Genomic DNA, 15,718 nt, shown 5'->3' with positions numbered 1-15,718 from the left:
TGGGTTCAATGTATGTTGCTCAACACACCTAAAATGCAAAGGACACATGCAACATATCTTGAAGAATAGTTATTGAGAGAGCACGTAACAAGGTTGTGTTTTTTTAATTAATTAGAGAAGCAGATGACCAGCTGATTGAGAATTTTGTATGTTAGTTGTTTGTAAACGTAGTTAACTAGTATGTCTTAGTTTACAGAATTGCATTTAATTGAGACAGCTATATGTGAACTTAGTGTAAAGTGGTCATATTTGCTTTTTTTTAATAGAAAGAAGAAAAGTCATCAGTCAGTTTCCCCTCTCTTCTGAGTCACATAACTTCTTCTTTTATAAATCATCCTGTAATTCCAATGACTACATCTGCGGAATCTGATGCCCCACAGATTTTGAATGTCTTTTCTCCACTCTCTTCATCTATGCCTTGTGACATGCACATAGTCAATTTAAGGACAATACAATCAAAGGTATGTTCAAAATAATTAATACTATGAACAAATGTACGATATAACTAGCGGTAGTCTGAAAAAATATTTCATTCTAGTAAAGTAATTTATGAATCCATGTAGGATGTAGTAAGTGATTCACCGTATGTATTTACTAAGTCTTTTGCAGCAGCTGAAAGATTTCCATATTCTCACCACTCGCTATTTTTGGAACATTATACCCATATTAAGTCTATCCTGCCTCCATCCATGGTCAGAAAACTGAGAAAAGCTATCCCCTCCATCTTCAGCTGTGCATCAAACCAATTGGGCAATTGCTTTATTCCCTGCCTGATGAGATTTGCTTCCTTTTGTTATCTTTCATGAATACAAATACTACTACTATTGATGATGATTAATAAATTTAATTTGGGGCATGTTGTGATAACCTCTGTGAAATCAATATAACCTGTGAATGTATTCATCATTCTTCCACATAAAATGATTGCTTGTGTTTCATCTCTCAGTGCTAGAACCATTACTACCTTCAGTACTAATTTGAGCAAATAGCGCAGTGTGACTCACTGTACTTTAGGGGCAGAAGCGCCCTATAATCCCCATATTTTTTATGTAATATACTTCATTTGAAGCATGTCATGTCATGTCAGGTATCATGGGAAAGGTTATGGTCTGCTGAAAGTCATTGTTCATTCTATCACTCTATTATATCATTAGTGCATAGGAAGTTATATTTTGTTCTATGGTTGACACTAAAATATGCTGGGAATTGCCCAGATATTTGATCCCTTGAGACAAGGGAGATAACTAAAGCCAGACAAATGGGAAACAACCAACAAAAGCCATTGTCTAGCAAGGGAGTTAAAATTCAATGACTCGCACAAGGCCAAACCAGGGGAATTAGACAAGATTCCTGGTGACTCAGCAGTGCCAACCAGACTTGTGTTCTCCAAGCATGGGGGCGTGAAATTGTTCCTCCTCCTTCTTCACCTGTGTTGAAGTCTGCAAGAATGCTCAAGCTGAGGATAGGGTTGTGCAGGTTAACAGGGAGAATCTGCATATGAAAGACTGTAACCAACCTGTGGTATTCATTGAGGTGAGAAAAACAGCTTATGGAGATGTTGCCTACTCTTATTAAGGTTGCAGATTTAGGCTGTATGCTTATTTTATTCTGGTTGTGGGATTTTTTTGGTAATTATTCTGAGTTCTTATCCCTTATTATTAGGGAGCTTACCAAATTCATGGTCCATTTTAGTCTATTTCATGGAAGTTTTAAAAATCATGATTTCAAGCGTGTTCAAATCTAAAATTTCACAGTGTTGTAATTGTAGAGGTTCTGACTCAAATATTATCTGTAGCAGTCACAAGGCTCTTGTAAGATGGTAGGTTGCAGTAGTACTACCCTTACTTCTGTGCAGCTGCTGCCTTCAAAACAGGACAGCCAGAAAGTAGCTGTTGACTGGGAGGCCCAGATGTGAATGCAGAGCTACTGCCAGCAGCAGCTGAGAAGGATGACATGGTAAGATATTAACAGCAATGAAGGGTCCTGTTTCCAAAATCCGATTTCCAAGACCAGCATCTGATGAAGCGAGTCTATGCTCACGAAAGCTCATGCTCAAAACTTTTCTGTTAGTCTGTAAGGTGCCACAGGACCCTTTGTTGCTGTTACAGATCCAGACTAACACAGCTACCCCTCCGATTCATGGTATGATATTGCTACTCTTACTTCTGCACAGCTGCAGATGGTAGCACTGCCTTTAGAGCAAGGCAGCTAGAGAACGGTGGCTGCTGATTGGAAGACCAGCTCCAAAGGCAGAGGTACTACCACCAGCAGCACAAAAGGATAGCATAGCATGGTATTTGTGCACTGTTGCCTGCAGAGTTTGACCCTAAGTCAGCAGCCACCCCTTTCCAGCTGCCTAGCTGTGAAGGTAGCAGTGCAGAAGTAAGGTTAGGGTATGGTATGGTATTGCCACCCTTACTTCTGTGCTACTGCTGATGGGGCCTGGCCTTCGGAGCTGGGTGCCTGGCCAACAGCCACTGCTCTCCAGCTCCTGCAGTGCACAAGTGAATGGGGCAATAACACAAACTGCCCTAAAATAACCTTGTGATTGCCTGCATCTCCTTTGTGGGTAAGGTGGTCTTCCTGGTGAAATCTGTATTTTACAGGGTAAAAGCTCATAAGAGACTACGTTTCATGGTCCATGAAGCTTTTTTTCATGGCCATGAATTTGGTACGGACCTTCTTATAATCAATAAACTTATTTTAATGTTTATTCTTACCAGTGAGTTTGGTTCAAGTGCTTTGTGAAGCTGCTCATGTTACATAGACTGGTGTATCCACCTTCTGTTGCAGAAGTGATTACTTAATTAGCGAGTTAAAGGAGCACAGTGGTTCCTTAGTCCTAGGTTATACCATGGCAAGCACAACATAAAAGGATTCCTGTTTTTACTCTGAACTGTTCTGTCAGCTTCTTGTCTACTGTGACTCCACTCATCAACTTGCTGTTGATGTTTTCTTGCAGCTTGCGCTATCATTTGGAGACACTGTACATTCTCAAAACTTGGCATAATCCTTCCTGCCAAATGCTCTCAAAGGCCTTTTTGACATCTGTAAAGTTGTTGATGCAGATTGGGTTGTGTTCTGTATTATTCAGTATCTGTCTTTCACAAATAGCTGTTCTGTTGCATTTCATCCGGTGTAAATTCAGTCTCAGTAAGTACCACTTCCACATAAGTCTTTGTTCTCCTTCATAACACCCTTAGTGAATGCTTTATCCAGGACCCTCCTTAAGATGGTTCCTCTGTAGTTCTTGTACTTGCTCTTATATCCTCTTATAGCTCCCCCCACTCATTCATGACTGCTCGTTTTTTTTTCTTTCCACTCTTCATTTGGTTTCTAGGGTCCAGTATTGTTTGACCACAACTCCTTTGTTTTGTGGTTGACTTATGTACAATCTGTTTGCAGCTCCTCATGGAGATATTCCTCTAGATTACTTCAAAACTGTTTCTTCCAACATTCTACTTTTAGAAGTAGTTCTGCTGGCTTCATAACCGCAGGCAAATGTCTGACAGGCTTTGTCCTTTTACCTAGAAAAGATGAAACCATGGTGTAAGTCCCCTCTCTTCCTTTATGTAGCTGAACGCTCCAAAAAGGAAGTGATCTCATTCCATTGTGTCTCAATGCGCATATATATATAATCTGCTACTCCACCACAAGACACCACCTCAGAGGATAATGGCATATTCCACTTGAGCTGTAGGCACATCTATGACATTCCTCAAAGATGTTCCACTGGAAGACATGTTCAGGGCCCAATCCCTACATCTTCAGCAGGACAGGCTATCTTCTCCTCAGTGATCCAACCACAATTCCAAAACCCACTGCCTTTAGGGAGTACACTGCTTTTTAGTCACCCAGAGTGGAGTACCTATGGGGATATCACTCACAAAAGAAGATGAATTTACTCACCTTGTGTAGTAACAAGAGTTCTTCAAGATGTGTGTTCCCATGGGTGCTCCACTACCCTCCCTCTTCCCCTCTGCTTTGGAGTTATTACAGGAATCTGTGCTTGAGAGGGAATGTAGGGGGCTGCACTGTGCACGTAATAGACAGACACCAACACCACCATGTGGCACTAACTGCACATGTGCAGCATGGCAGGCCGCTGCTAATGAAAAACCTCCAGTTGCTGGTGGGAGGACACACTGATGCAGAGTGGAGCACCCAAGGAGGGACGCATCTCGAAGAACTCCTGTTATTGGACAGGGCAAGTAACTTCCTCTTCTCTCTGTCATTGTTTAAAATTATTCCTGCTGTGTAAACAAACATGACAAACACACAAGAGGGAATGAGAGAAGAGAAAATACACAAACTTGTCTCACTGATATTTGCTTTATTTATATGTTGCAGCTAAAATATGTTTCACTTATGTGGGTATGAGGGTGTGGATGTGTGTACCATAAACAAGTACCTTTTAGTCTCTCAAACTTCAAACCACTCGTCTGTCTTGACAATTGAATAAGGTTGTTTATACTGCTTTAACTTGTGGTGCTATATATGATAGTATCATGGATTTCTGTTCATACAGAGCTGTTCAAGCTTGATGTTAATTACCTAGAAGTCAAAATGGGTGATAGGGGAGAGAGAGTAGAATAAAAGTGAAATACTGTAACAGCAAAAGTAAGTAGCAGGGACCAATGTTCTCACTTACTTTTTTCTATCTAAGTGCAGGATCAATTTTGCTATGTGAACTGAGTCAAGTAAGATGTAGAAATGCATGCTGCTTGCTGTGGGTGCTCTGCTAATCAGCTGGGTGGCCTTTGAATCTCTCCTGGGTGACTGTCCAAGCTCTCAGCTCACATGGAACACTGCTTCAAACTATTCTTACATTCCAGCCAATCCAGTGGCAATAGCCTGATATTCTCACTAGTCTTTGTGGCCTAGATCTGCCTGACGGCGTCACCAGAGGCTGGACATGGAAGTATTATCTCTTGAATATGATGTGGATGTTCACGATTTTAAGATCCCAAAGATGTGTCTGTGCAGCGCGCTCTCAGATTTTCAGAAGGGGCACAGTCACCCATGTCTGTCATCCTTTTAACCAAATAAAATTAATTCCATTGCTCCAAATGTAGCTGTGTTTTTGCGGTTCTAAGAATTTCTTATACATCAATATAGCAACTTCTGTTAAGGTCCTAAAAAGGTCATTTCACCAATCTTATGTTGGCAAAAACAAACTAAATTTATACAACTTTTTTTACTCCAATTTATGCTTATTTCTATCCACTGTTTTCTAATATCACATATTAATCACTGGAGTTCAGGAAAAGTTTTGATTGTTTCCTCTTTCAGTCTGTTTTAGGAATACTTTAGTTTTCAACATCATCAGTAAGATATAATGCAAAAGGAGTATCAGCTCATCCTGTATTGGGATTTGGGCTGCAGTCTGAGCCCTGGAACTCTTAAATCTCACAGGATCCTAGAGCCTGTGCCCTAGCTAAGCTCCAGTGTCTACAGTTAAACAGCCTGTTAGCCTGAGCCTCAAAGCCTGAGTCAGCTGGCACAGGCCAGCCAGAGGTTTTTAATTACAGTGTAGACACATCCATAGAGTCCAAAACAGATGCTCCTTGCAAAAGAGCAATTTGCTAGCCTTATTTGTGTGCTACCACCCTCCTTCAAGAGATATGTGACCTCCTGCAGAGGGAATTCTCTATTTTCCAGTGGGTCTCCAGATGCCACTGCTGATCCAGAGCTTGGGCTGGTTTTTCAGGGATGTAATCCCTTATGTAGCCAGAAAGGTGCATTTGTTCAGCTCCAACAATCAGGGCTCCAGAGCTTCCAGTACTGGTATGTATGCCTGCACAGTGTAAATCTGTGGAGGCAGCAAGTGAAGAGAACAGTTGCGGGTATTGAAACCTTCCTTTTCCACAGCAGAAACTGCATTACTGAATGAAATGAACTGGTTGGGCAAAGAAACAGTTTTTCTTTTCTTTTTTTCCTCCAGAAAATTCAAAGTTGAGATGATAAATATCACAACTTTTTTGTTAACCCAAAAAACCACATTTCTTAGTAGCAATTATAAATTGTTTTGCACAGTTCTACCTATTGGTTCATATTTTAGAGAAGTTAGTGTTATCTTTTATATTAAAAAGAACCTTCTATTATAAAATTACAAGGAAGGCATTTTTAGATGTCATAAATCCAAATGAGTTCATGAACGTACAAATGAGAGAAAACACCATAACATGTTGCTTCTATTTAAACTTCTGTTCCTCTAAGGAAAAAAAGGTAATTTTTATTGTTGTAAAATATCAACTTTGATGTAAAATGATATGGTATAAATTGGTTTTCAGTATTTAAAAACTGGTTTTGCATATTTTTATAGTAAACACAAATGTATATCTTTATAGCATTGCTTAAGCTTCCCAATAAATGACTGTGTTATGGTAATCAGTTAAAAATTATTTAAATGGCCCTTCTCCCTCACTCAGTTAAAAAATTTAGCAGTGTTGCCCTGGGATACTGCTAATGAGAATTCATGGCACAGGGCTTTTTTGTTTTTTATCAGCCAAGAACCTGATGGTGTTAAACTATCAAAGGTTTAAAATTAAATCTGTGTTGAAGGTGTTGGCAGCTGTACTAAAAAGTTGGTAGATTTGATAGTGCAGTTGCTTAGGAATTTTAGTCCCATAGCAATGCTGTAAAATTTCACAGGGCTGAAGGTATTTGATGTTTATTGAAGGCTCAGAAGAGTAAAGTAGATTTGCATATATTAATCATGGGAAGCCAAATTCAGAACTGATGTAAACTGGATTCCCTTATGTTTAGTACTCCTCTGGATCTAATTATGCTAAGTCTAATTTATATGCAGAGGTGGGGAAAGGAGATAGAATGGAAACGCCCTGATGTCAGAATATTTTCCTGATGCTTCTCTCCTGTGCGAGACTTTCACTGCTGCATGTGTGGAAGCAGTCTCCATTTCACTGTGGTGTCTTAGCTCACACTCCCCACATGTTGAAGCAAATGTTCTGCATAGTCTATATAATTTTGAAATCGTAGACATACTTACACTATAAGTTTATTTATTAGCATGCAATTATTTTATTAATGTATTTCTGGTTTGAGATTCAAGATCTTAATTAGGATAATTAACTTAAAATTCAGTTGAAATATTCATGTCATCATTTTCTGTGCAGATGATTACAAGATTAAGTCCACTGGATGACTGGCTTATCATTTGTAGCATCATTTTACCCCATAGGAAATCAGTCTTATGCACCATAAACTTTAATGATGATCCTATAACCTGAATTTAACACAGATGATATTTTGTGTGAAAACCAAACATGTTTTGTTTAGTTTTCTAAGAGTGTAACTTAGTTCAGAAGGTCGTGTCAAAGTTAATTATCACTAAGGGCCTGTCTACACTTGCCCCCAAGTTCGAAGTGGTCATGGTAATTGGGGTGATGGGAGATTACTAATGAAATGCTATTGTGAATATACAGCACTTCATTAGGCTGATTTCCTCCCTGCAGCAGCTTCAAAGTGTCAGTATGTGTGTAGCCGTGGGCACTTCAAAGTACCTGCTCTGCTTCAAAGAGCCTTTACACCCCAAAATTTTGAGTGTAGTAAGTGTGGTATTTCAAAATTAGAAACTCAAGATTGATTATTTTATCCCATTTATTCTTACAATTATTTTGGTCAATAACATGATGAGTAGTTGTTCTGTAGCCTATGCTAGCTTAAATGTAGTTTAAAATATAGTTTGAGTAAGGATTTGTTATACTATAGTCATAGGTATTAAGAAGCCATGATAGTCTAGCTAACTTAAGCCCAAAAAGGCCTACACCTTTCTATCTGTCTTGTCAGCAGTAATGCAAGCAGCCTGCCAGTCATACGTGGTATGAGGGGGCTTTTTGCCAAATGTTTTCCGTAAGAAAGATTAAGGTTATATTAGTAATGGTAAGATATGTGCATAAATCTTCGCTATCCAGGGTACATTTCTGATGCCAGTTGGTGCCCAAGTTTCCTCCACCAGAAAAGGTGTGAAATTACCAACCAAATTCAGATAAAGGTCACTTGACAGTATTTTCCCCTCAACCTTTTATCGGAAGCTTGGTCCTAGGAAACATTCAGGTTGAGATCATCAAGAAAGTTGTGGTACCAATCCTCAAAGATTCTATGAGGTCAGACCCTAATTTAATTATGTGGTAAAATGGGTATAAAAACCTCTTGATGTTTGGAGGGAAGATTGCCAGACAGATCCGCACCAGAGGAGCGTTCATCACCCCAGTTGTCTGTCTCTCTCTTCTATCTCTTTTGAGCTTTGCTGTCTTTCCTGGAACAATCTTTTGTTTCTCTTCTTTAACCTAACCACTGCAATAACTCCTTTCTCATTGATCGAAGTGAGCTGGTCTCCGCTTCTAGAGGGTTCAAAGGAATCAGTGAGTATTGTATTCTGCTTGCCTAGCATAAGTTTAAACCATAAGTGCAGTTAGTTAAGTACCTGGTATTGCTGTTAGACTATTGTTAAGTGAAATCGTTGATTGTCACCAAATACTGACTGTTACACACCTTGAGTTTGTATTTAAGTGCTGTTTAAATATCATTGTGCTGCTAAATAAACAAACCATAAGTGCTGCTAAATATATTGTCTGTGTAATCACTGGACGTCCCAAAAAACTCACCTCTAGCCTGAGATAGGATCTGTCTCAGACTCCATTGTTAACTCAGGAGAGGTGCGACCTTGAATCTTAAGCTTTAAATCAGATTGGCAAGCCTTCCCAAATCCATAAATACTGCTACCTTTCCGCCCGGGTCTACAGCTCTAATTAACAGTATAGAGAGAAATTGTCAACCCACAAATGTACTAAGTGCAGCGTACTGGCTCTGTGCTATTGTAAACACAATTCAGTAATTACCTTATTTTCAATGATGAACTTTCAAGTTAGTTCAAGTACTACATAGTGGTATCAGGTACAGAGTCTTTTCCATAAGTAATGAATGCTTGGGAATTTATTTTAGACTCTGTGCTATGGGAGGTACTGTTTTACCAATAAATTGTCCATCCTGAAGATGAATGCTTTCTCATTTTGATAACCAAATTCTCTGAGAACATGTTTTTAGTCTTAACCAAGCAAGAAAGCCAGTTGGGATAAGATGATGTCTTTCTACCTGACAAAGGTTATTTGCACCAAGAATATTTTACTCATTCTCTGACTGTAATGGCAACTTCTGATCAAAAAACTGAATCTTCAGTTGATAGTTGATTTGGGCTCAAAGTCATCTTTATTATTCCAGGTGATCGACATTCACAATGGCTTTTGTCGGTATAGTGATGTCTGCATTGTAGATGTCGTGGATCAGTCATTTCCAATCTTCTTTTGTTGGAGATTCCTTTTAAATGATTGATTGATGTGTCATTTACTCCCTTGCGCTGCACCTCACCATTCACTCAGTGTCCACTACAATTAGCACAGTAGCTGTGTGACTGCTTTTTCTTGTGTTCTCTCTTTCTCTTTATATATTTTTCTGTTTTCACTTTGTTTTTATTAGTGTTATCAAATTTTGTGTCTTCCCACTGACTGCTCCTCAGGTAGCAATCTCACTTGTCAGAAGACTTTAATTTGCACAACACAGGAGAGGAGGTGATTTTATAGCTCCTATGACCTGTGATCTCACTGCTGAACTCTGTGAAAGTGGAGACACGGGGTTGGGGTAGTTGAACAGCTTTCTGGACCTGTAACCCTTCTGTTTCTGTAGCTTACTATATAGGAGAGTGATGCCTCTGCTCCTGGAGCATAGAATTACAGAAGTGTGTAACTACGAGGGATCTCAATAGTTATCTGGTACAGTCCCCTGCGCTTAAGGCAGGAGTGAATAATAACCACACCATTCCTGATAGGTGTTTGTCTAACCCACTCTTCTAAATCTAGAGATCGAGCTTCCACAACCTTCTTTGGCAACTTGGTCCCATGCTTAATTACCATGACAGGACATTTTTTCTAATGTCCAACCCCAACCTCAATGGCTTCAATTTAAGCCCCTTACTTTTTGTCCTTTCCTCAGAGGTTGAGGAGAACTGTTTTTCATCCTCCTCCTTGTAACAATGTTCTGTGAACTTGAAAAGTATCATCTTGTCACTACTCAGTCCTCTGTTTTCCCATCTTAAACAAACCTAATTTTCAATATTTCCTCCTAGGTCATGTTTTCTGCACCTATAATTTGGTGGTTTTCCTCAGAACTTTCTCCATTTAAATTTGTGGCCTGGTTTTTAAGATATTTTAAAAATGAAGAATGTTTTAAAAAATCATCTTGCTGCTAATTCTTGCACTTGGAGTCCTTTTACAGCTGTTACTTGAAATTTGTTCTGTCAGTCTAGGGAGAATGGTATTCATAACATGAGTGGCCCACAGGTTAAATACTAACGATTAATCTGAAGTTCCAAAAGTTTACTGTTTGTAGTGTATAATATCCAAGGTCCACTCACATTTTGTTTGTTTGTAGGAAGATTCTGGTCCATCTGATGAAGCAGCCTTGATCCTTCACAGAAAAGGATTTGACTGTAGATTTTCAAGCAAAGACACGGGACTACTATGCTCTACTACTCAGGGAAAGGTATGTTGAAATACTGAGGGATCATTTAGCTTAAAACATAAATTAAGTATGCATGCAAACATTAAAATATTTTAAACTGTTACGAATTTTGGTTGAATTATTTATTTTAAAAAATTGTCATTTTCAGGATGCTTGTGATTTAATACGTCTTGAAAGCAAGTAAAATGTAGAACCCAAGTTACTCAAGGGCTGTGCTCCTGTGCACCCTCACATAACTCATATTTTACACCACAAGTTGGGGTGTGGGGGCCCGGGAGCCAGGCTGCCACCTGGCTCCCAGGTCCCTAGGCTTGCAGGAACTTGGAAACTGACTAGCGCACCATTGGGGGCAGAAGCTGCAGCGGTGTGGCTCTCTGCCTGACCAGTTCTCCCAGCTGGGGGAATTCGAGGGGCTAGAGCTGGGGAGTGGATTTCAACTCGCACTTAACTCTCATTAATGCAGGTTATGCACAAGTTGAAATCATGCATATTAGGGGTCTACTGTATATTTGGCAACTATATGAAGATTTTGATATGCATAGATTAACAATATGACTTTGGCAAGTAAAAATACCTCAGTAAAACAATGCCATAAACTTCCAGGATGGAGTTCTTTTTATTAGCTTCTTGTAAATATGATTTTCAAATAGTTTTTTTGTTTAAAAATTTTACCGAAATGCTTATAATGGAATCTTGAATGTATTTGCCTTTTGCCATATGATTAGTTAACCTGGGTATGAATTCTCCCAAGTGAACGTTGCCTTGAAGATTGCAGGAAACATCAGCATAGTAACCCAAGCATTTATATCAAATGCTTTACATAGCTAGGTACTTGAATGGCCCACATATCTGTGGTATCACAAACATTACTGAATTTGCTGTCTTTGATCCTTTGGCTGTGCAGCCAGGTGTGGGGAGAGCGTCATAGAATTTTGTCTGGTGATAATGAATTCACAGAATTCACACACAAAATTTAATCCAATCTGGAAGTAGTAGTCTGGAGGGTAAGTAGGGCAAGATTTACATGTTTTCGTGGTTAGTTTTCATTGTAGGATTGACAACCATGCTGCCTATAATCAAACTTGCTATGTTTTGATAAGTTTTAATTGCTTTCAAATGTGACAACGTGAATGGTTTCTAAATGGGTTCTTTCTAGCATAATTTATAACATGTATAATATGGTCAGTTGAAAAACAACAAGAAGTCCTGTGGCACCTTATAGACTAACAGATAAGGTGCAACAGGATTTCTTCTTGTTTTTGATGAGACTGACTCGCCTACCTCTCTGATAATGGTCAGTTGAGAATTTTGAGCGACTTTGACGTTATGATTATGTATAATGCACGTTGTTGCCTGCAATGAGATGTGACATAATGATTATAAAGGTTTTAATTAAGTTAACTTAGGCTTGTCTACACAGTTCTGCAATGTGCAGCAATTGCAAATGCAATACGGAGTTTAAAGGCCTATTTTTTTAAATGATTTTAAGGACTCGTCGACATGATGCAGCAATGGTGTTGCACGTTCGGTGGCCTATGTTGACCTTGCTGGTGAATGTTAAAAGTTCCTTAATGCACATTTATGCAGTATTGTTTCATATAGCACCATGTTAATGCTTACTAAGGAACTTCTACCATACATCATCAGGGTCAACACAAGCTCATTCGTGTGCAGCACTGGTTTGTATTATAATTCATGCTGCCATATTATGCATTGCTGCATCATAGAGACGAGCCCTTAGTTTCTTTAAAAATGGATTTCTAGCTTGTATTAGATTTTCTAAATATTATTGACTTTTATTTCATTTTGTGTTTTTCAGATAAAGGTGCACAAACTCTTCAATAAGCTAATTGTTGAAAGTCTTATACCCGCATCATTATCTTTAATGCATTCGCCTCCAGATGCCAGAAATGTTAGTGAAATTGATATGAGTGCTATGGAGATAAATACGTTCCGGATTCGACTGAGATGAAACCTGGCTTTATGCATTTAGTGAACAAGAATCTGCAGTTACATTTCATCTGAGTTTGACGTGCAATAAGGAGCACATTGTTATTCCAGCTTCTGAATACTGTGAGAAGACCTGAATTCTGGAATTTTTGTGGTTTTTTGACCAACACAGCGAATAGCCATGTTGCAACAACTTTTTGCTTTTTACATAAAATGCCAACATCAGTATAAGTTAATGCAACACGTTAAGAAATGTCTAAGGATGTTAACCTCTTGACAACAAATTGAATCTCAGGTTAAATGCTAATTATTGATTTTTTTTTTTTTTTTTTTTTTTTAGGGTTTTTTTAAGGGCAAGGCAGTAGAAATTAAATGACTTCTTTGTTGATCCTTGATCAATCTATATAGATATAATTGCAATATTGAAATCCCTGACACAGATTTGAATTGAAATGGAATAAAAATGCTCATGTGTAATAGCTGACATCCAAATATTTGAAACCATCGATATAAATGACAATTTGTTTATTCCATATTGAATTTCAATTTATTTGGTTGGATGGAGATTTGAATTCTGTGAAAGTGAAAGATGGGAGGAGCCTTTGTTTTGTTAGTGATGGTAGATTTTAACATTTTTTGCCATACCATCACTTTGTGATGCTCATAGGTTAAGAAAAGAAGTAGAATTTCAAATTTAAAAAAATAGAAATATAATAAAAGTCCCATTTTGTTACTTGACACATTGGGATATGTGCAATTATTCCATTATCATACACAATAGAAAAGTAAATGTGTAAAAATCATGATCACAAGATTTTTTACAAAACTCATTTGAATACTGATGTTCTCCGAAATGGGTTTTCTATATCAAGATTAATGTGCCTTATTTTTTAATGTGTCCCGTTACTATTTTACTGTCCACATCACTGTTTTGGGGGGGGGAAGGGTAGTTTATATAATGTTTAAACTCTGTCTTCTATTTGACCATGTTGACCACACTCTGATCTATGTCCTCCAGCACCAAATTTGGGCTGTGGTATTCTGAAAATTTTGACTACTTGAATGTACTAAAATGTCATAAAATATAGGAATAATAAGGAAGACTATAATACTCAAATTCAGCCACTATCAAGGAAACTACAACTTGATGCAGAAAATTGATGGTGTGTAAGACGCGTTTCGAAACCTACCATACAATTTATTTGCATTTCACAGATTGTATTAAAATGCATTGAGAATCATGTGCCTATATTTTTAAAATGCCACTCTTCAAACCTAATAATCATGCTTACACATGTTGCCAGTGTTTACCTTATTGAGGAATAGCTTCTTATTCCTCTCACTTCATTTTCACCATATCAAGTATTTTTCATTGTGTGCTGAAGCCACGTGAGAATGAAAATTCTATTTCCCTGAATACAGCTACTGTTTACAATTAAAATACACTAATTTGCAGCTGAGTATTATTCCCCTTTCTGGTCTTCCTTAATCTTCATACCTCTGACTTCATTTTTCTTAGGCTTGACTTATGAATTCATGAGCGATTTTCTTTAATAACAATGGTTGATAAATTGTCTTACTTGGAAAAGACATGTCAGCTAACTCTAAAATTGGCTGCTGTACTGTTTTAATTAGATAATTTTGATGCTGTGAGAAATCAAATTATACCTTGCAGCAATATATCCTACTTCAAACATAAAATTAAAACTTTTTTTCTTTTTGCGTGTACTGTCATGGTTTGGATCTCTGTTTATCATGATTGCATAACTCATAATTTTGTTCAGTCTTCTAAACGTTGTGCTTCAAAGTAGAAATGTTAGCAGAATTTGTGATTTATGACAAGGATATGTACCCCAATAACTAATTTATGAAAATTAGATAATTATATTTGAGAATACAAAGCCTAATGTTTCCATGAAATAAAGATGTACTGTAAGTTTTCTTGGCTACAGCATTTGATTTTTTTCCCCCGTCTTTTAGTTGAAATGTACAGCCTGTAAACTTCTCAGCAGAAAATTTATAGTAATCTTTTCTATTTTTGTTGCATACTTAGACAAGCTCTTCAGAGCATTCTGTGCAAATAAGATATTCAAAATTGTACCTTAAATTCTGCTATTAAAATTTTGATGCATTAAAGTTTAAAATATTCTTACCTGTTGGACTTGTTCCAAAGGATCTGTTTCAATGTAATTAAACTATGTATTGTATAATTTTTTTTCATTTTTTACTATCTATACAGTAATAATATCAGACTACACTTTAACAAGCAGACTTATCCTTTGTTCTAGCCTATTTTAATTTTTTAACGGGGGGAAAATCTTAAATGCCATATGTTTGTTAGAAGTTACGGTATAGTTTGGGGCCTGTTACTGAACTCCTTATATTAATCAAAACGTCCATCAAAGTCAGCAGAGATTTTGCTTGGGTGATCAATTCAAGATTGGACTCTTGCTTTTTTCCTCCATACTTCCTGCGAATGGTTACTCAGTAATTGTAATATTGCAGTTTTGGTGGCATTTTTGGTTTTCTGTGCATTCACTATATATATACAGAATCCAATTTAATTATGCTTTTAAATTTTTTGTAATATTTTTATAGCTGCACTGGTGATTGAGGCCCAAGCATCCTTATTTTCCACAAATATGGATTAAAAGAAAATGCTGTTTATAATATGGTGTCAAACATTCTAATTATTTTCCAGACCAGAGTCGCACCTATACTGAGATTATTTTTACATTCCCTTATTATCTATGCGTCTTTGATTTTTTTTTTTCTTGCTCATCCTGTCTCTGAAACAATTTGGTTTAAATGGAAGGTTTTTGATATTTTCTCTTGGAAGGTTTTATATCTTTTTGGGGAAATGGAATAAAAAAATCTCTAATAAAAGATAACCCTATGGTGATATGCTGTCTGTGTCATTAATGCTTTGACCACAGTTGATTTAAAAGCAAAAAATTATAGGTGCATTAAAAAGGTTGAGGTTTCAGTAATTAAGGGTTTTCTGGTGTGAAATGCATTGCTAGTGAAGGATGCCTGTGGTCCTTCATTTTTAGTTTTGATTTTGTTTAAAGTTTTTTAGAAATGTATTAGTGTTTGTTAAAAAATTAAAAAGAAGCTGGAAATCAGTGCCAAAAAACTTCACGTTTTTTTTCTGGGTAAATATCACTCATCTCACTTTTTTTCCAAACTTTTGAAAATATCTTTTTGTGTGAAACATCAAAATGTTTTTGTT

The 15,718-nt window shown here is 37.4% G+C and overlaps 1 protein-coding gene across 1 annotated transcript in view; it reads left to right on the top strand.

Moving 5' to 3' along the window:
* The window catches only part of MAN2A1 (mannosidase alpha class 2A member 1), a 183,694-nt gene extending 168,306 nt beyond the window's left edge, over positions 1 to 15,388 (top strand). The window contains exons 20-22 of the mRNA XM_074995242.1: positions 267 to 461; positions 10,447 to 10,557; positions 12,356 to 15,388. Coding sequence (XP_074851343.1) covers positions 267 to 461; positions 10,447 to 10,557; positions 12,356 to 12,508 — 459 coding nt within the window. The 3' untranslated portion in view covers positions 12,509 to 15,388. The remainder of the gene's footprint in view (positions 1 to 266; positions 462 to 10,446; positions 10,558 to 12,355) is intronic.
* Positions 15,389 to 15,718: the final 330 nt, after the last annotated feature.

Source organism: Carettochelys insculpta, chromosome 5, assembly GCF_033958435.1.
Source record: "Carettochelys insculpta isolate YL-2023 chromosome 5, ASM3395843v1, whole genome shotgun sequence".
NCBI classification, from domain to species: domain Eukaryota; kingdom Metazoa; phylum Chordata; order Testudines; family Carettochelyidae; genus Carettochelys; species Carettochelys insculpta.
Note: the sequence above shows the minus strand (reverse complement) of the source record. Positions and strands in the feature narration are given on the sequence as shown.